This window comes from Canis lupus, chromosome 1 (genome assembly GCF_048164855.1).
Source record: "Canis lupus baileyi chromosome 1, mCanLup2.hap1, whole genome shotgun sequence".
NCBI classification, from domain to species: Eukaryota; Metazoa; Chordata; class Mammalia; order Carnivora; family Canidae; genus Canis; species Canis lupus.
Window position 1 is genome coordinate 18,942,488 of NC_132838.1, and position 21,470 is coordinate 18,963,957.

The 21,470-nt window shown below is 47.9% G+C and overlaps 1 protein-coding gene across 2 annotated transcripts in view; it reads left to right on the top strand.

Moving 5' to 3' along the window:
* The window catches only part of ATP8B1 (ATPase phospholipid transporting 8B1), a 122,675-nt gene that overhangs the window by 44,225 nt on the left and 56,980 nt on the right, over positions 1-21,470 (top strand). The window contains exon 2 of one of the 2 annotated variants that reach the window (XM_072822254.1): positions 14,068-14,274. In XM_072822254.1, coding sequence (XP_072678355.1) covers positions 14,094-14,274 — 181 coding nt within the window. In that variant the 5' untranslated portion in view covers positions 14,068-14,093. The remainder of the gene's footprint in view (positions 1-14,067; positions 14,275-21,470) is intronic. The other variant, XM_072822243.1, reaches the window with a different exon arrangement.

Consider the following 21,470-nt stretch of genomic DNA (forward strand, 5'->3'; position numbering starts at 1 on the left):
GGCACAGAGTGTTGTGACTAAGAGCATAGACTACTGGGTGGCTCAGTGATTATGGGTCTACCTCCAGCTCAGGTCATGATCCCGGGGTCCTGGGATCGAGTCCCACGTCGGGCTCCCTGCATGGAGCCTGCTTCTCCCTCTTCCTGGGTCTCTGCCTCTCCCTCTCTCTCCCTGTGTCTCTCATGAATAAATAAGTACACTCTTTGGGAAAAAAAAAAAAGCATAGACTACTGACAAGGAATTTTATCCCGGTTACCACCCATATGTGCTTGGGCAAAGATCTTAATCTCTCAACCTCCATTTCCTCACCTGTAAAATGGGGATGATAATTTGACCCTCAACAAATGATATTAAGATAACGCATATCAAGCTCAGTCTCTTCTCTTGTGAACGCTTACCAACATCATCCCATGAAAACCCTGGGAGCTTCAGAAGCTCTATATTATAAGTGTTATCATAAGTTCTTATAACTATTAGATACATAGAAACGTTGGGCACTCCTGTTAGATACATAGAAACGTTGGGCACAAAATCTGAAAGCCAGAACAGATCGTTAGAATTACCCACTGTCTATAGGAAACTCTGGAGGTGGTTCAAGCCAAATGTGTTACCAAATGACATATAAAATATTAACCACATGTTTGCAGTATGGTCTTGGTCCAGAACTTTGGGTGTGAATTCAGCTGTCTGGGAAGAGTTTGTAATCTAAGTTGAATCCTCTAAGCTGACTTTAAATACAGCAGAGGAGACAGTGATTAAATATGAAATGTGGCCCTCATCTCTTAGACTTCCGGGATCCAGAACTTGCAAAGGTGCTTTCAAATGGAATGAGAAGTAAGGTTCTGTTGACCAGTTGCAGGCATTCATGAAACCATGACAGTGTCTAGAAAAATATCCACGAGGTGCCCCAATCATACTTGATGTATCAATCCTACATAGTGCCCACTTGAACCTTGGCATATGTTTATATATGAATATTTGGAAAATTTTAAATATATGTACATATAATAAGAGTGCCATGAGGGAGTCTTATGAGGGTTCAGATTTTCAGTAGAAGCCCCAGACCTTTACGATGCAGATTGCAAGGGATGAGGAACTACGAGCTTCGCAAATCACTTTGTCACTGGGCCTGTGCCCAGGGTTCTTGAGGTCTGTTGTCCTTAGTGCATGAAGGTCACTGGCTTGAGGTCTCCTTCCACACGTAGTGTAGGTCAGCAAGGGCTCTTAGGGGAAGAGAATGGACATAGACCAGATTTCATGGCATCTCATGATCGTTAGGAGAGAAGTGGAATCTTGCGTTTACCAATGTGGAAGGTACAATGACGCAAAGGAGTAAACATGGTAGGTTTCATCTTTCCTGCCCTGACATGCAAGCCATCCCTTCTCTGGCCACAGACACCATCTCTGGATGAAGCCAACCACTGGCTCTCATGCTGCTGTTTTTGGTTTTGTAGTCATTTGCAAAGACAGAATGATCATAAGGGAAGTGTGGGTGGGCATAGTCATAACCCTGATGCAATTTTTCACCCCCATGACAAATCTTAAGAAATTTGGGGGCAGGGCTCAGTGGTTGAGCACCTGCCTTCGGCACGGGTCATGATCCCAGGGTTCTGGGATGGAGCCCCATGTCTGTGGCTCCCTGCTTAGCGGGGAGCCTGCTTCTCCCTCTCCCTCTGCCCCTTCCCCCTGCTCATATATATATTTTTCTCTCTCTCAAATAAATAAAATCTTCAAAAAAAAAAAAAAAACAAAAGAAATGGTTCAGTTAAAAAAATGAATGGAAGTTGTATTGAAAACATTTCCTATGTTTCTATGGCTGTCATTTTTAAGGGCCACCCTAAAATTGTAATTTATAGAACCATTATCCCATTGGGCTTGCAGGTGTTTTCTGTTCCTGCTTTTTATAGTTTACCATGACAATTAAAACTTTTGTGTGAATAGCTCTTTTACTTGTTTGTTTATATTGGAAGAGTCTCTATAAATGAGATCATTGGGTCAAATGTTATACATATCTCTTTAGTGTTCTTGGTGTGTAAAATGTTGCTATATTGTTTTCATGCCTAAGGAATGTGCCAGTTTCAGTGCTAGCAGCAGCCGTGTGTGTGTGTGTGTGTGTGTATGAGTGTGTATGAGTGTGAGAGAGAGAGAGAATTCGTTGATTCAACCTTAGCCAACGCCTAGATGTAGTAATTGAATATTGTTAACCTAAAAGCATGAAATGGTGTCTTGGTTTTCATCTGTGTGCCTTTCTTTGATTTCTAGTAAGAGTACTCTTTTCCCTGTGTGTTTATTATTCCAGTGACCTGTATCTGCCCTTTCTACTTCCCCTTCTACTCAAACAAGCAATCCTAATGACTCTTAATGGGAGAATATAAACTGTCTCTTTGTAGATCGCAAGTTTTAAGGTTTATGTTTATTTCTGAAAAATTATGCCGATGCTTATGTCTTTCTGTAGTGTAGTCTTTTAACTTTTTATTTTTTTTTAAAGTAGGCTCCATGCCCAGCCTGGAGCCCAACGTGGGGTTTGAACGCACAACCCTGAGATTGAGACCTGAACTGAGATCAAGAGTTGGATGCTCAAAAAAAAAAAAAAAAAAAAAAAAAGAGTTGGATGCTCAACCGACTGAGCCACCCAGGTGCCCCTGTGTGGACACGTTACGTTAAATGTGTCCAATTTATCAGTAGGTTGGGGACTCTTCAAACATTAAAATTAATTTAACTCGACAAGTTTATTTTTTTTTCACCTTTCAGGCAGCTATCAATTGTAAGACCCCTATGGTTTTATATTATGCAAGCATGAATATAACTTAAAAACCTAATCATGGGCACCCCGGGTGGCTCAGCGGTTTGGCTCCCGCCTTCAGCCCAGGGTGTGATCCTGGAGTCCCGGGATCGAGTCCCACGTCGGGCTCCCTGCATGGAGCCTGCTTCTCCCTCTGCCTGTGTCTCTGCCTCTCTCTCTGTGTGTCTCTCGTGAATAAAAAAATAAAATCTTTTTTTTTTTTAAACCTAATCATAGAGGCAGTAGTAATGAAGTAAAAATAAGGCTATTGTCCCCACCAACTGAGAATGAAGCATGACTGCACAAACAACAATGCTTTTTCCCTGGTGACTTTCAGTATTTATTATAAAATATGCTGTAGATTGAGGCTGAGTCTCTAAAGTAAACATCTGGGGGAATTCTGGTATTATTATCCTATGGGAACAAGTTCTAGTCTTTTGTTTACTTTTTTCCTTAGTTTTCCAGACAAAAGAATGGCAGCCCCACCCGGTCTTAATTTTGAACACATTTTGCCACCACCCTAACTCGGGCCTGTATTGCTCTTCAGCTCTGTTCCCACAAGGGGTGTTGTTTCTGAATGTGGCTGCAGAGGTAATATGACCCGAACTCCTTGGTTTTACAGATGACAAAACCATGATGGGCGATGCTCGGTGTCCAGGGTGACCTCTGGCTGGTCTCCCTGTCTGGCTCTCACCTTCCGGGCCACCCACACACCCCCTCTGTCGGGTTAATCTTCCTGAAGCACCGTGCAGATCATGTCCCTTCCTTGTAGACACCTTTCCTGGTGCCTTCCACTCCCTGACAGAGAGCCTGGCCAAGCCCTCGTGGGCCGGGGCGGAGGACCCCAACCTGCCCTGCCCCAGCTCTTCTCGGGCACCCCTAAATCTTTCGGGTGGGTGGGTGCCTCACACTACCTGCTGCTCCGTCTTCACCTCAGCTGTTCCTCATTCCTGAAAGTCTCCCCCCCTCCATCCACCCCAAGGGCTCAGTCACCCCTGTGACTCTCATGTTCCCAGCTCAAAACACAGAGGAAATAATTGTTGATTTAAATACTCTCTCACATGATCTACACTGGGGAGCATGTAAAGTTTCCCCACTCCTCAGCCTAGGGTAGATCCATCTGTAGATCACGAAGTTTGCTTTATTTTGCTTGCCAGATCCCCCATTTCTTGCGCTTTGGTTTTTCTCAGGACTGATGATGCTCTAAGCTGGTGTGTGGCAGGAGAAAGCAGTGGATGCTTGTAGCAGGGAAGCAGGCGCAGGTGCTTCCAGTCCGACTGCACACGTGTTGACTGTACCGCACGATTACACCTCGGCTCTGCAGTCGGAGGGCTTGGATCCAACCTGACGTTACCAAGCTGAATAACCTGGGGCTTTGACGCCCCTCTTTTCTCTTTGGTAGCATGGCAACAACAGTGCCTGGCTACGTGTCTCAGAATAAGTGCACGACGATTGTGAGAGGCGAGAAGTGTGAAAGATGCCTAGTGATCTGTAAGGGAATGCTTCTTTTATTTTTTTTTAAAGGTTTATTTTTTTTTTTTAAGATTTTATTTATTTATTCATGAGAGACACACAGAGAGGCAGAGACACAAGCAGAGGGAGAAGCAGGCTCTATACAGGGAGCCCGATGTGGGACTCGATCCCAGGTCTCCGGAGTCACACCCTGGGCCCAAGGCTCAACCGCTGAGCCACCCAGGGATCCCAGGGGATGCTTCTTATTAACAAGAAGTCATCGTCCTTGCTAGACGATGTTGGGGAGCTCATAGAGAGTTGGGACCATAGCACCAAGAAATCCTTTCTGTTTCACCAGGACCATGAGGAACCTGCCCTGCTCTGCGAAGTCAGAGTGTTGGGCTTTCCCTGCACCTCTCAACAGTAGCTATCAGAGTTGTTTGGCACGACGTGGTCGTTGGCTTCCTTTGTGGTGGGCCATCAGAGGAGCCGAGGAGGAAGCTGTGACCCAGCCTTTTCTGTCCTGAGGAAAGGTCTTGGCTGATTGTCCCCACAATGGTGACATCCTTAGTTTTATGGGAGTTAGCGCAGGCTTCTAGGCTTCCTAGGTTTCGGTTTAGGAGGAAATAAAAAATATAACCCTGTTTGTCCTAGGGGCAGTAGAGTCATGTTTCGGTAACTGAGTAAAGTTTAAATTTAATCTAGATCTTAGATATGTTTTATTACTATTGCTTCATGAGATTGTCTAATTACAACTGTTGGATTTACTCTGCAGAGTATTGGGCAGATTCCAAGCAGGGTGTGACAGGTATCTGGACTCACTAGGATTACAGAGAAGATTTCTGCTGCCTCTTAGATTGGGTTTTTCTTCAAAATAACTTGGAGATAATCTTGCCACAGAATCATTATTATTCATAATTAATAACATGTGTGTTAGTTCTCTGTCCTTACAAACTACTCCAAAATGTCGCAGCTCAAAAAAACACGTTTGTTAGTCTCCAGTTTGTTTGTTTTTTAAAAGATTTTTATTTATTTATTCATGAGAGACACAGAGAAAGAGAGAGAGAGGGGCAGAGACAGAGGCAGAGGGAGAAGCAGGCTCCATTCCATGCAGGGAGCCTGACGTGGAACTCGATCCTGGCACTCCAGGATCACACCCTGGGCTGAAGGTGGTGCTAAACCACTGAGCCACCGGGCTGCTCTAGTTCCCAGTTTTTATGGGTGAAGAATCCAGCACCACTTGACGGTGTCCTCTGTTCTGGGGTCTCTCACAAGGCTGCAAGTAAGACATTAGCCCAGGCTGGGGTGTCATTCTGAAGGCCGGACTGAGGAAGGATCCACTTCCAAGTTCACGTGGTTGTTGGCAAAATTCATTTCCTTTCCCCCACCTTAAAAAAATTTATTTTGCAGTTTCACTGAGATATAATTAACATGTAACATTGTATTGGTTTAAGGTGTACGATATAATGTGATATATGCATATATTGTAAAATGATCACCACTGTAAGCTTAGTTAACATTCATCACCCTCATATACTTAGAATTTTTTTTCTCTTGTGCTAACTTTTAAGATCTACTCTGAGTAACTTTGAGATATACAGTATGTATTGGTAACTAGTCACCATGCTGTACATATCCAAAATTCATTTCCTTGAGGGTTGTTGGTCTGAAGACCCCAGTTCCTTGTTGACTGTTGCCTGGAAAGCCACTCAGTTTCTTGCCATGGGAGCCCCTCCCTCCATAGGACAGCTGCCTCATCAAAGCCAGGAAGGGGAGCAAGCTGGCTGGCTGGAAGGAAGTCATAGCCTCTTGTAACCTAATCATGGATAAAACATCCCATTACCTCTGTCATATTAGGTTGGTGAAAAGCAAGGTATTATGGGGGGAGGAGGGAAGAAAAGCAAGATACTATGTCCAGCCCACTCTCATGGGGAGAGAGTTACACAAGAGCAAGAATACCAGGTAGTGGCATCACTGATAGCATCGTGGATTCTCCGGCTGGAGCTGTAATTTATTATATTTAGTATAGAACATATAATAAAAACATGCCTAGTATAGGACACATAGAATCCTAATGCATGGGATCCCTGAATGGCTCTGTGGTTTAGCGCTGCCTTAGGCCCCGGGATCGAGTACCACGTCAGGCTCCCTGCATGGAGCTGCTTCTCCCTCTGCCTGTGTCTCTGCCTCTCTCCCTCTCTGCCTCTCATGAATAAATAAATAAAATCTTAAAAAAAAAAAAAAAGAAATCTAATGCACAAATTTATTATATCATGTTAAATACTTTGCATTATCAACAACAACAGCCATAGTAATATATTAAGAGGCAAAGGAGGGGCACCTGGGTGGCTCAGTCGTTGAGCGTCTGCCTTTGGCCCAGGTTGTGACCCCAGGGTCCTGGGATCAAGTCCCGCATTGGGCTCCCCACGGGGAGCCTGCTTCTCCCTCTGCCTGTGTCTCTGCCTCTCTCTCTGTGTCTCTCATGAATAAATAAATAAAATATTTAAAAGATAATAATAGGCAAAGGAAATGAGGAAAAACACATGTTAGAAATACCCTTTCTTATTGAGGGCTTTAAGAGCCATGAAACCAATGATGTAAAATGAACAAAGATGAATTTTGTGAATCTTCCTTTCTAAGCTGGACATGAATCAAGTCCTAAAACAAAGCTGTCATTGACTGGGGACCTTTGGCCTTTGCCAGCCTCTGAGTTCCCTTTGTGTCTGCACACAGATCCCACCCGAGCCATGACAAAACTCAGCTTTTTGTCCCTGGCTTTCCTTCATTGAAATCTAGAAACCTTGTGATAGCAAAACTTTGTGCTTTTATTATTACTGACTTCAGACTTTAATCACAAGGGCAGAAAGAATTCTTTTCACCTGGGCTCCCTTTCTCTCTTTCCCTTACTGCCTCCCCCACAAAGGAAAGAGGGTATCATTCATTCATTGTCTTCGTAGGTAGTTGGTAGCTAGGTCTATAAAGGTGACAAATGATGGGTGTTAGAGTTCATGTTTGGAAACTGTTCTTTACCCGTTCGGTCTTTGGGGGTTTATGACCAAGAGGGCTGAATGAACAGTATGGAAAATGAAGCCCCACTTTATTCAGAGCAGGAAAAGACCCAAATCAAGCTCGGGTATAAATGATGCCTCTCGGTTCCTACTGCTCCCCTCCCCCTGTACCCGGCACTCGTTTTTAGGCAAGACCTGCAGGAAAGTCTGGAGTCTGCTAACCAGACAGCTGTCTGGTCAGGGACAGAACAGGGAGAGAGGAGGACTGTTGCCAGAAGGCAGGGCCCCTCCTGGCTGTTGCTCTCACAGAGGTGGTAAGGAGGAAACAACCCACACACTATGCTGAACTTCAAACCCAGGTAGCAGAGTAACAGGACCTCCCTTAGGGCTGCAGGCTCTGAGCTCTATGGTATCAAGCCCCTTCCTTGGGAGGAGCAGGTGGCTGGGGAGGAAGAGGCGGGGGCTGAAGAGTCCTCCTCTGTGGTAGGGATAGTCTTTGAGTCTTTCTTGTACAAATCCCTGCCTCTTAAGGACTCTGAAAAGAACCCAGTGGAAACCAGCACGCATACCTGTATCTCCGCCCTGTGGGCTGCAGCTGGGGCCTTTACCACCAGGAGGGATCTAGACAAACCCTCACAGTATCTGAAGGTAACTACCCCCCACCCCTTTCTCTTCTTTAAAGGATGGGAGAAATAAGCTTCCAATAACCCACCCAAGTCATAAATTAGTGACTAGTAGACCTGGGATTTGAATCCAGACCCATATTCTTTCAAATAAACAATGTTGTTTCTCTGCTTGACCAGAAGCTGAATAAGACTGTTTTCTAATGATCATGTGACCAGAAAAGTCCTGGAATGCTAAGTCCTCAGTGAATAAAAAAGAGTAATGATGGGGCACCTGGGTGGCTCAGTGGTTGAGCATCTGCCTTCAGCTCAGGTCATGACCTCCGGGGTCCTGGGATCGAGTCCCGCATCGGGCTCTGCATCTCTCATGGATCAATAAATAAAATCTTAAAAAAAAAAAAAAATTGTGATCGATCTTTTGCCTTCGTGCTCTAACACCTGGTCACATTGGCTTGGACACCATGATCGTAAGCACATGGAGTCATGACAAAGTCCCGCACTGAGTGCACCGCTTCCTCCCGGGCCGAGGGCGTGGGCAGGCGTGTGTCCTCTGCAGTCACACAGCTGGCAGCACCTGAGACACTACCGTCCCCGATCAATAGGACACCTCTGTTAGGGATGTTGTTTGACCACCACACCTGGTGGTTTACCCCGTGTCCCCAAAGCCTGCATGGTTTACCCAGGGCGATACGGATATCCTCTGGTTGTGGGCCTTTGACATCGAACACACATTGCTGCTGACTCTTATTATCTTTTGTTTTAGTCCAAGGGTCAACAGACTTTTTCAGTAAAGAGCCAGATAGTAAACATTTTAGACTCTGAGGCCCTGTGGGGTCCATCATAACCATCCAACTCCGCCGTGGGGTCAAAGCAGCCTAGACGGTACGTAAAGGAACGAACAAGGTGGTGTTCTAATAAAACTGGATTTATAGGGATCCCTGGGTGGCTCAGCGGTTTAGTGCCTGCCTATGGCCCAGGGTGCGATCCTGTAGTCCCGGGATCAAGTCCCACGTCGGGCTCCCTGGATGGAGCCTGCTTCTCCCTCCTCCTGTGTCTCTGCCTCTCTCTCATAAATAAATAAATACATAAATCTTTAAAAAAAAAACTGGATTTATAAAAACAGGTGGCCGGCTGAGTCTGGCCTGCAGGCTGTCGGTTGCTGTGAGCCCCCTCAGGACAGAGGCAGAAGCGTCTCCTGTGTGGCAGACACTTGCCAGATGCTGGGGTCATAGTGATAAACACGGAAGATCGGGGCTCCCCATCCGTACTCCACTACCTTACCTCGGGCTGCTTTAGTTCTGTGTATGTAGTAAAATCTCAGGCAGTAAGTTCTGGATGGGCTTGAACAGTGAGACTCCTGAAGAGTCTCCGGGGTGTGCAGCTTCTGCACGGGGCAGTTCCTGTTCTGTTACCATGGCTGTCAAAGCTCTCCTCCTTCATCCAGCGGCTGTCTGAAGCCTTTCAGTGCGTGCTGGGGAGGGACTGTGGAGAGATGGCAGAGATGTCCTTGAGGGCCTTACCGAAAGCTAATCTGTTCCTTCCCCAGATCTTTGTGTGGCAACCGGACGATAGGCACGGAGTATTCACACAGATGGGACTCTGTTCTTGTGCAGCTTGTGGCCTGGTGCGAGAGGCAGAGGACAGATAAGGAAAAGCAAATGCATATTTAGAAACTGTGGTAAGTGCCAGGAAGAGAGAGAGGTGTTTGAGAAGCTAGTGGTAGCAGGATGAAGAGGGCAGATGCTTCTTCAATAGCATCAGTGGAAGTGGCTCTTGAAGTCGAGTTGATCTAAAGAATGAGAAATAGTAGACATGCAGACAAGTGGGAGAAGAGCATTTCAGGCGGTAGGAAGAGCATGTGCAAAGGCCCTGAGGCGGGAAAGCCCGCACTTGCTTAAGCTGAAAGCAGGGCTATGGGGCTGAGGATTAGTGAGCAAGAAGGAAGTTAGAAGTGTGCAAACCTCTCAGACTTGGGGCAAAGTTTGGATTTACTTTAAAGTATAGTAGAAAACCATAGTGTATTAATCTGCTTGGACTGCCATAGCAAAGTGCCACAGGCTGGCTGGCTTAAACCACAAGCATTTGTTATTATTTTTTAAAGATTTTATTTATTTATTTGACAGAGCGAGAGAGCACAAGCAGAAGAGCAGGAGAGGAAGAAGGCAGGCTCCCCGCTGAGCAGGGAGCCTGACACTGGGCTCGATCCCAGGACCCTGGGATCATGACCTGAGCTGAAGGCAGACACTTAACTGACTGAGCCACCCAGGCTTTATTTGCTCACATTTCCAAAAGCTGGAAGTCCAAGATTGAGGTGCCAGCAGGGTCGGTTTCTGGTAGGGCCTCTCTTCTTGGCTTGTAGTTGGCCACCATCTTGCTGTGGCTTTTCCTCCATGCACACATGGAAAGAGAGCTCTCGGATGTCTCTTTCTTGTCTCATGAGGACACCAGACCTGTCGGAATAGGGTCCCGCCCTTATAAAATTGGTCAGCCATTATTACCTTCTTAGAAGCCCTGTCTCCCATGTCACATTGGTGGTTGGGGCCTCAACCTGTGATTTTTTTTTTAAGGGGACACAGCTCTGTCCATAACACATAGGAAAGCGCCAAGACGCGCGGGGTACGTGGAAGTTGATCACGGGAAGTCCAATTAGTATCCCCTTGCAGCGTTGCAGGAGAGAGTTGATGTCAATCTGAAAAAGGGGTGGCGGCCATGGAGACGGAGAGGAGGGAATGGATTGGACGTGTGTGTTGCAGTGGAAGTGACTGGCCTTGCTATGTCTTGTGGCTCTAATGCCCAGTGTACTTACCTGTACCCCGTGAATAACCTGGAAGCCTCCAGAGGGTCTGTTTCCAGTACTAGGTGTGGTAGTCTGCACCATGCAAGCGCTTAATGAAGGTTGAGTAAGAGCACACATGGCTGCCATGTGCGGCTGCGCTGGTAAGAGACGTTACAATGTTCTTCTAGGTACAAATTCATCTTCTAGGTAGTGCCTGCCTTAGAGGTGTCATGGTTTCCACCCAGAGAGCTGCTCATGTCACTGAGGGCTTCAAGGGAATTATTTCTTCCTAATTTTTCTTTGGTAGTGGTAAGGTGATGAGCTAAACCATTCCCATGCATGTCTGCATCACACACACACACACACACACACACACACACACACACACACCCCGCAGAGAACTTCCACTCAGCTCAGAGCTCTGCCTTCCAAGCAGCCCACGCCATCTGGCCTGGGGTGGATGTTCCCATGCTGAGGTGGCTGGTTATGCAACGCCTTGCTTATTCTGGATCACATCCTTGTGGTTGTTGAATCCATTCCCCTTTGTCTGCTTGTCCCTCAACCTCGAAGGACTGAATCCTGTCTGAATGTGGGACGTCAGCATGGACACACTTGGCAATAATAATGAGGAGGAGAAAATGATCTCTTACAGAATGGGTCTAGGATACACTTAATGCTCTTGGCCTGGGCACCTAAAAATGGTCACAGTGGCTTATTTTATGTTACGTAATATAATAATAAAAAGCTGTTCCTATATGGTGCTTCCAGACTTGTTAATATTGTATATGTCCCCATGATGGAGAGATTAGGTCCTAACTTCTGCTACGTAGCAGCTGAGCCTGAGAGCCCTTCTCCGTAAGATGAACTAATATTATCTCTCTCACCCAGTGGTCCTATTTGACACATAGCAGGTGCTCAAATAAATGGTAACCAGTTTCATTACTTTTGTTCTGAAAGGTTGCTGGTGAAAGTTTTGCCTTTAAGGGTCTGGGAATTTTAAAGAGAATGTATTAAATTTAAATAATGGTGGCAGTATATTACAAAAACCACAAATAAGGCCAATGAAACATGTATTAAACTCCAAGAAATAGTTATTCACTAGCCCACAGAAAATTGGGAAAGCAGGAAAATGTTTTACACTGCAATTAAAAGGTTTTAAAACGGAATTCGCCTATGCTTAAGTCTGGTCATGTGATAGTCTAATATTTTACCTCCTGGTCAGGGGCAGGTACATTTTAGAAGAGATTTCGGGAGATGGAAAAACCTAAAAGGGAAAAATCCCCACACCCTTCCATTTGTTATTATAAATAACATTATTTCTAATTATGGAGATCATGTCAGCAACAATGACTTCATGTGTGTGTACTTACTCTACTGGAAGGACTGTATTGGGTACTTGCTACTTGCTGGAGGCTAAGTGCTGAATTGAGCACTTTGCACACATGATGCCTGGCAATTGTTGATATTTTGGAAAATGACTAAATGTGTGAGTAACTGAGACTATATTATACATATGGATTGTTAACTCACCTCTTAATTTACCACGTGTGGACTTTTGTGATGTCGTTAAAAATTCTTCTGATCGGGGCACCTAAGTGGCAAGTCAGTTAAGCATCTGACTCTTGGTTTCTGCCTGGGGCATGATCTCACAGTTGTAGGATTGAGGCCCACGCTGGGCTCCATGCTCAGCTGGGAGTTTGCTTGAGATTCTCTCTCCCCCTGCCTGTCCTGCTCTGCACGTACATGCTCTCTCTCTCTCTCTCTCTCAAATAAATAAATCTTAAAAAAAAAAAAGCAAAAACTCTTCCAATCATGATCTAAATTGTGCACTGTCCCATAATAGGAGGGTATCACAATTTATTTACACGGTTGCCAATCACTGGATACACACGTTGCTTCTGAGTTTTACTGTTTTAAGCAAACCTCTCCTATAAATATTAAGTATTTCTTACATGTTCAGTTATGGCTGTACAAATTTAAATGTCGAAGATGCTAGATTTGATACGAAGCATGCAATCAGCCAAGTGGTTCCACGCAAGGCAACTGAGACCTGATTAAAACATATAAGAAACTGTAGGATATAGAAGATCTCTCCTAGGAAAGCAATTGTTTTTGCTGCAAATTTTTTTTAAGTAAGCTAGACGCCCAACCTGGGGCTTGAACCCATGACCCTGAGATCAAGGGTCGCATGCCCTCCCCGTTCAGCCGGCCAGGAGCCCCTTTGCTGCAAAATTTTAATAATCACTGCGCAAGTTATTCAAAGAGTGTTGGTTTTCTCCTCTGTAGAGCAGGAATGACAATAATACCTTCAGCGGGGTAGTGTGGGAAGTTTCAAGGAGCCAATGCCTCTCAGCATTTTGTGCAGGGCCTGGTGTGCAGTTAACACTAAATAAATGTGAGCTGCTATTTTTAACAATGTCAAGCACACAGCAGTGTGATTTTTAGATAAATAATGCCAGGCTGTATGTCTGTCATCGTGTAACCCGTGGTCTTTGTGTAAATATTTTCCTTATATAACTAAGGTTGTGCTTGTCACTTCTGCAGTCACTTTAAACAGTGGTGTGCACACAAAGCCTACATTACAGGGCGTGGGTGGTGGTAGGTAGGAAGAGAGGTTAGGGAGGGCTCCCAGGAAGTCCTTAGTAAAATGTGAGGACCTAAACTTATATTTAAAATGTATCACAGAGGGGATCCCTGGGTGGCTCAGCTGTTTGGCGCCTGCCTTCAGCCCAGGGCGTGATCCTGGAGTCCCGGGATCGAGTCCCACATCGGGCTCCCCACATGGAGCCTGCTTCTCCCTCTGCCTGTGTCTCTGCTTCTCTCTCTCTCTTTGTCTCTCATGAATAAATAAATAAAATCTTAAAAAAAAAATAAAATGTATCACAGAGTAAAGTCTCAGAATATCAGCATTAGCAGAAACCAGGTATCCTACAGCGGTGTTTCTCAAACTTTGCCGACAACCCACAGTGAGAGATGCAATTGCATTAAGACCCACAATGCAAATAAATGTGTGTATGTGTTGGTTTTGTCAAACGGTTTCAGCAAGGAATTCTGACTCTCGGGATGCCTGCTGTACGCTGATATTTTCTCGGCTGTTTCATGTTACTTTAATGTAGGTTATGAGTTAAATTTATTTTGCTGGGTAGAGACCCACAATTTGAAATACTAGCTTAAATTTGCACGCGCTTTTAGGAAAGAGTTTGCAGCTACATTTTTGTTGTTGTTCTTACCAAAGCATTTAATCACTAATGAATGGTTTTGTTCTTATTTGCGTGATGATTTGAACCTTTGGGTCACTTTTCGGGACGTATTTGCTTGTGAGCGAGATGATGTTCTGTTAAAAGGGCATCGTAACAGGATGCAGCCAGAATTAAGCCAAACACTGGGCATGAGTCATAATTCACCCTGGTTTCTCTTTACTATAAGCCAGGTGCCTCCAGTTTGCCAGCAGCATGAATTCAGAAAGAGACTCAGAGACAACCTTTGAGGAGGATTCTCAGCCCAATGACGAGGTGGTTCCCTACAGTGATGATGAAACAGAAGACGAGCTGGAAGACCAAGGCCCTGCAGTTGAGCCAGAACAGAACCGAGTCAACAGAGAGGCAGAGGAGCAGCGGGAGCCACCCCGGAAAGGTAACCTCCCTGGGGCTGGCTGCTGGGTCCTGTCCGGGTCCGTCCCTGTGGGGCGGCGGCAACAGGTGCACAGGATGGCCGGTCCACTTAGATGGTCCAGGGGGCGTCTCCCTTCTCCAAGGATGCGGCTGGGACAACTGGTCGCTCGTGGCCCTCAGCCTGCTGGGCTGCTTGACCCACCCGACAAGGTCTGCCCGGAGGATGGGAAGTGGGGAGTTGCACGTTTAGACGAATTGGCAAATTCAGGTTGTTGCTGATTTGGAATTTGCTAGTTGCTGCACCCAGGATGCTTAGAGTCACCATGTCTTTTGCTTAGCCACTTGTGACCGTGAGATGGTTTGGGCTCCGCCTGCTATGAGGGGCCTGTCATACATGCAGCAGACGGCGCCACCTGCCCAGAATCGGGGGGCTTCCGGGCTGTGTCTGGACCAGGGGCCGGGGCCAGACAGCAACCGTTTCAGGCTCTGTGTGCCACGTGGACTCCGTCACATGCTCTCAATGCTAAAAATAGCCCGAGCCAGTCTGTCATTGGGGCTGATGAAGCTCTCTCCCCTGTGGCTTTTCCGTTTTGTTTTCTGCTGCTTCTCCCACCCTGGCAAGCACACGTGGGCTTTTCCTGTAGCTCCCCGCTCCCCCAGGGAGCCGATCCTTTCCTGCTTGGGCCCCAGATCTCAGGCTGAAAATATTTCTTCCACTGGTCCTCAAATTCCAACAAACCAACTTCAGTTTCTCATTTACAGATATTTCCAGTAAATTATTGCTTCTGACTCTCTGGATGCTGCCTCCACAGCCTCGGGCAGAGTAACCTCTGGTTATTCTTCTCCAAGGTCCCCGTCACTACCCCTCTGTCCTTGCAAGTCCCCCAAAGTCTGCTTACCTTGTGTCCCTCCCTGCTTCCCTCATCTTTCCTCCTGGCTTCTGCTCCTTGGTTGATGTGAGGGTTGTTTTGTTTTGTTTTGTTTTGTTTTGTTTTTTTAATTTTTTTTTCTTTTTCAAACCATTTTCACCTGTAGGAAGAGCAACAGGTGTGAAATGCCGCTTAGGGGAGGATTCCTCCTGCTAGGGCCGGAGGCTGTCGCTCTCCAGCTCTCCTGTGTGGGGAGCTTTTCCTTGGGCAAGGGCACGTGTCCAGACGGGCCTCAGCCTGCAGTGGGCTCCGACACCTGGCAGGCCGTCGACCCATGTATGCTGTTTGCTATCCTCGGTTTCTCTGTATGCAACATTTAGGATGACCAGAACTTGCTGTGGATTTCTGGGCATAATTTCAAGCTATCGAGTGTTAAGCTTAGGGCTTTCTGTCTGGAAGCAGAAGATACTAAAATCATGATAATTGGGCTGAATTAAAATGGAAACACTGCCAATCTGGACAGGAATGTGGCCTCTGCATAACAGGCCCGGACTGGATGTTGCTCGAAGGGCGATCAAGCCGAGGTAGCCTGACAGGTCAGCCAAGGAGTTGCAGCTGACTGGGCCAGTGGTGAATACCATGTTTCTTCCTCATTCTTTCCCCCACTGAACCTCTCAGTTTGCTAGCACAATCTCGGAATCGCTATCCTATGCGGGTATCTGATGAGTTGGCGGAGAGCCGGCTTAGTGGGTTTCAAGGTGAACTGAGCTGTTGGTGCCAGGTGCCACGCTATAAGATGCGCGGTCCAGAACAACCCAGGCCTGGGGTTGGGTGCCTGCAGAAACGTCGGGGAAGCACGTAGTGGGTGGAAACTCTCACCTCTGGTTTTTTCCAGTCCGCCTTCACATCCTGGTGCTCAGAGCCCTTTCCTGATCATTCAGTTTGCAAGTCATCTTCCTTATAGATTTTTATGGTTAGAATCAAGGTCTCCAGGGAGCCCAGACTCAATCTTGCCTCCTCATAGTCATGTCCAATTGTGGGTAATAGTTTTAGGGGAGTCAAGTGCTTCATTCATTCTTTCTTTCCTTCAAAGATTTTTTTTTTTTTTTTGAAAGGCAGCAGAGAGTAAGTATGAGTCTGCTTCTCCCTCCTAAGCAGGAAGCACAACACAGGGCTTGATCCCAGGACCCCGAGATCATGACCTGAGCCAAAGGCAGACACTTAACCAGTTGAGCCACCCAGGTGCTCCCAACACACTTTTTTTTTTTTTTTTAAGATTTTACTTATTCACAAGAGACACAGAGAGAGAGAGGCAGAGACACAGGCAAAGGGAGAAGCAGGATCCCTGCTGTGAGTCTGATGCAGGACTCGATCCCAGGACCCCGGGATCATGACCTGAGCCAAAGGCAGATGCTCAACCACTGAGCCACCCAGGTGTCCCCCATCTTTTTTTTTAAGATTTTATTTTTAAGTAATCTCTACACCCAGCCTGAGGCTCAAACACACGACCCCAAGATCAAGAGTTGCCCGCTCTGTGGACTGAGCCAGCCAGGCACCCACCCCGGGGGTTCTTATTTCTTAAAATTCCTGTCAAATGACCTTGCTTGTGACTTTGGAAAATATTATTATTCTAACACCTCCACCTGCCCTTCCCAGACACACAGAGGACACTCAGTAAGTGCTTGAGCCTCTCCCCCTGCATTCCCGCTGTGCCCTGCATGCCTCACTGCAGATCTGCTCCCCGTCCTCCCTCCCCCCCTTTTTTTCCTCCACACCCTCCTCCTCCCTTGTTCATTTCTTTTTGCATATTCCCACTTGGCCATTTCCCCAATTAAGATTGTGTCCTTCTGACTCTTCATTTTAACCATCCTCTGTCTTGACATTTGATCTGAAGGACAGTTTTCTTCAAAGAATTCAGTTCTTTAAGGGCACCCGGGTGGCCCAGCAGTTGAGCATCTGCCTTCTGCCTTCGTCTCAGGTCATGATCCTGGAGTCCCAGGATAGAGTTCCCCATCGAGGTCCTGCATGGAGCCTGCTTCTCCCTCTGCCTGTGTCTCTGCCTCTGTGTGTGTGTGTGTGTGTGTGTGTGTGTGTGTGTGTGTGTCTCATGAATCAATGAATAAAATCTTAAAAAAAAAAAAAAAAAAGGAATTCAGTTGTTTAGAAACCAGAGCATGGGGATGCCTGGATGGCTCAGTGGTTAAGCGCCTGACTTCAGATCAGGGCATGATCCTGGAGACCCAGGATCGAGTCCCACGTCGGGCTCCCTGCATGGAGCCTGCTTCTTCCTCTGCTTAAGTCTCTGCCTCTGTGTGTGTGTGTGTGTCCCATGAATAAATAAATAAAATCTTAAAAAAAAAAAAAGAAAGAAGAAAGAAAGAAAGAAAGAAAGAAAGAAAGAAAGAAACAAACAAACAAACAAACAAACAAACCAGAGCATGAGTCAGTCTGTGAAGTGCTGTCGGCCTGAGGAATGCCGGGGGCCAGTGCCCATCACAACAGAGCAGGCCTAGAAGTGTACGAACCACCATCAGTTCTTTGAAAGTATCATCTTAGTGCATGAAGTTGGTTTTTTAAAGATGCCCCAGCCCAAGTCAGTTAAGCAGGTGTTTCGAGAAACGTACCATGAGTGCTTTTCAGCTGAAGGACCTTTATTTAACTGTGTGCTGGGAGAACGTCAGTAAACTTAGTAGATGCTGTTAGAACGTGCCACAGAGGAGAGAATCCGGCAGATTCTACTAAGTAATTTAATCCTTCATTTGCTTTGAACAAGGATTGGCAAAAACAAATGGGAATTTCCCCGCCTCCTACGGGCTGAACCCTCATGTCCTGATGAGTACATGAGAGCATCATTTCCCAGAGTGCATTCTGGGAAACACAGCTTTTGGCTGATGCTCCAGGGCACCAAGACCTGTGGCCCCTGAGACCGAAAACTCAGAATTCTTGAATCTCTTCTTCTTCTTCTTCTTTTTCTTTTTTTTTTTTTTTTTTGGTTATTTACTTATTTATTCATTAGAGACACAGAGAGAGAGAGGCAGGCTCCGTGCAGGGAGCCCAATGCGGGACTCAATCCCAGGACCCCGGGATCACGACCTGAGCCAAAGGCAGACGCTCAACCACTGAGCCACCCAGGCACCCCCTTGAACTTCCTGGAGGTTAAGGTTGTCCATTAGCTTAAAAGGATCCAAGAAGCTTAGGCATTTAAGAAAGCGGTTTAATTTTATTCAACCATAGGTTCCTAAAACTCCTCGACTCTAAAATGCTGTGGGGTTTTTTAATTTGCTTTTTTTTTTTCCATCCCACCATTCTGGTGTCCCCTTGGCCAACTCCTTGAGTAATTCTGGACCGATTTCGAGGTGAAGTCCCTGGGAATACATAAGTGCTCGGGAGAGGTTCCTGGGTGCACCCTGGCTCTTCCTTGTGAGCTGGGGATGGAGGGGAAGGCGGTCTCCTGCCTCCCCGGCCACACTGCCCTGTGGACCCCGTGGACCCCCTCTCCGCCTCCCCAGGCTCCATGGCCTGCAGCACATTCCTGCCCCTGCCCCTGGCTGGTGCCCTGCCTCCTGTTCTCATGGCCAAGCTTCTGGAAATGCAATCCTAGAGCAACACCCCCTCCCAGTCCCCTGGGCTCGTCCCCTCCCCAGGTGCCCCTCCACCCTGAGCATGAAGCACTGTCAGCCGTCACACTCCAACCTGGTCTCCCCGGAGCGCCTGACCTTTGTAATAGCTCGGGAGGTGGCAACGCCCTCTTGTCCCAGCACTCCTCCTGTCTGTCCTTCCTCTGGACAATGTTTACATCCCCCTTCGTACTGCCTTCTCTCCCCGGGCCTTCCTTCGGCGAGCGGACTCCCTTTAACCTGCTCACCTGCCTCGCCTCTGTGGCTCTCACGGACCAGGTACATGCTGGGGAGGAGGGAGGACGGCCCCTCTCTATGCCTCAGTGTGCCCACCTGGGAAATGGGCATAATATCGGTGCCTACTTCATTGGGTAGTTGCGAAGATTAAATCGGAAAATAGATGTAAAGAGTTTCAATCAGGTTCAGGCACAGGGCAAGTGCTCAGTCAGTGCTCTTACCCTCAGCCCCCTGCAGCCAGTTCCTCCCTTAAGGTCTTTCACATCACACTGAAAGTGTCCACCCTTCCCCATCATCTCCTCTCATCTTTCCATCACTGGACCACTTTCTTGACCCCTCTACTCAGGGGTGCTCAGATTCTCCTGGACATTCCACAGGCTGAAGCTGTGGATTCATTCTTTTATCTATCTATATCTATCTATTTATTTTTAAAGATTTTATTTATTTATTCACGAGAGACAGAGAGGCAGAGACATAGGCAGAGGGAGAAGCAGGCTCCCTGCAGGGAACCCGATGTGGGACTCAATCCCAGGACTCTGGGATCACGCCCTGGGCCAAAGGCAGGTGCTCAACCGCTGAGCCACCCAGGCACCCATGGACTCATTCTTTTAAACAGCTCCTTCTGTCCCCAAATCCAAATACGATGAATGTTTGGAGAGATGGATGGGATCCAGAACAGTTTGCTTTCCCAGCAATGAGTGTGCCCACAGATCGAGGAAACTTGGGGTGATTTAGGGTCACCCCGGCCCCTGCCATCCTGTAAGCCTTTCCCATGAACACAGCCCTCTTCAGCCTTTTCGTTTGCAGACCTCTGGTCACTCAAGCCGCTGCCACCCGCCTGCTTTCCCAGGCCCCAGTGACTTCTCAGGTGAAGCGTTGCACCTGGCCTCGGGTAGCTCAGCGCCCCCGCAGGAGCTCAGGGCAGAAATGTCTCCAGACAGAGGAAGCGGGGAGCTCGTGTTTCTGGAAGAGTTGAGGCATGCACACGGGAAAACCACAGGGGCCAAGCCAAAGAGCCCCACTCACGCGGTGACTCGGTCTTGTAATGGGTTGACCTGTGTGTCCTGCTCCGAGGGCTGGCACACTTGAGCTGCGGGTGGGAGGTGGGGGGAGCCCCGGGGGAGAGGGCAGAGGGGCCGGAGGGTCCTGGATCAGGGACCACGAGCAAGGCAGCCCGCCTGCAGTGCGGGGGGAGACCAAGGAACGCGGCTGTTGTGGGGTCACTCGGGCCAACTCACCCCCTTTCCAGCAGCTGCCACAGCGTGATCAGAGGCCGGGTGACTGGCTCTCTGTTGCCCGTCTTCCATCTAATGGGTCCTGTGCCACGCGGGTGTCAGGGCACCAGGCACAGTGGCCGGCGGGTTGCGGGGACCCGTGGCTGCGCGCATCAGGGGGTCAGCACAGGGCTGGAGAGGGAGTCAGGGGAGCCCCCGGCGGCCTGCCTGGGTCAAGGAAGGCTTCCTGGAGGTGCGGACACCTGAGCCCAGTGCTCAGTGAGTGTGAGAGGGGAATCAGGAACAGGGTGCTCTAGGCTGAGCCCACGTTCAGGGCACAGTGAGTCCGTTTTGGAGCCTAGGTGGTGAGTGGGCAACAGGCTGCTCCTGAAGGCCCCAGAGAGCCCCAAATGCAGCGTAGGCCGAAAGCGTGAGACGGGCAGGAGCCTCCTCCCCCCGTGGCTGCTCCGTGGCCGCTTGCTCCTCCCCGTCCAGTCTTCCTCGGGGAAGATGACTTCCCTGCTCTTGGGATCGGGCTCCAGCTCCGCCCCTGGCTGCTCAGGCCCACGGAACCTGGTTCTGTTGTCCTCTCCCGGCTGCCTGCCGCTGGTGTCCGGCCTTATTCACTGTGCACCTTCACCCAGTCCTACCCTCAGTTTCTGGTTCGTGCACACACACCCTCACCCCAGCCTGTGACTTTCCCTTTTTTTTTTTTTTTTTTTTGTTTTTAGAAAAAGACTTTATTTATTTATTTGACAGAGAGAGAACACAAGCAGGGGGAGCTGCAGGCAGAGGGAGAGGGAGAAGCAGGCCCCCTGCTGAGCAGGGAGCCTGATGTGGGGTTTGATCCAGGACCTGAGCCCCCCAGGTGCCCCAACCCTGACTTTCCCGATGCCTAGGGCAGCCCCTTCCCTGTGGGGGGCTCCTTCTCACCCTTCAGCAATCAGTGGAGTTGCCAAGTCTTCTGTGTGCCCCAGCCCAGCCTGAAGCAGAGCCCCGTTGGATGAGCACCTTGTGCTTTCCTTCATACCCCTCAGGGCACTTAGGATTACGTCCTTGAGTGACAGTGTGACTCCCACTAGACTGGCGGCTTCATGAGCCTCGGGGCCATGTTCATCCCATGCAAAGCACATAAAAGGCACTCCATAAATATGCCCGGTACATGGGTTTATTTGAGAAATCTCATGTTGGCAAGAGAAGGGAGAAGGGAGTAGACAGCAATCCAAGTAAAAACCGGTCAGAGCCTAAAGCATGATGGTCAGGATGGAGAGAAGGGCGACA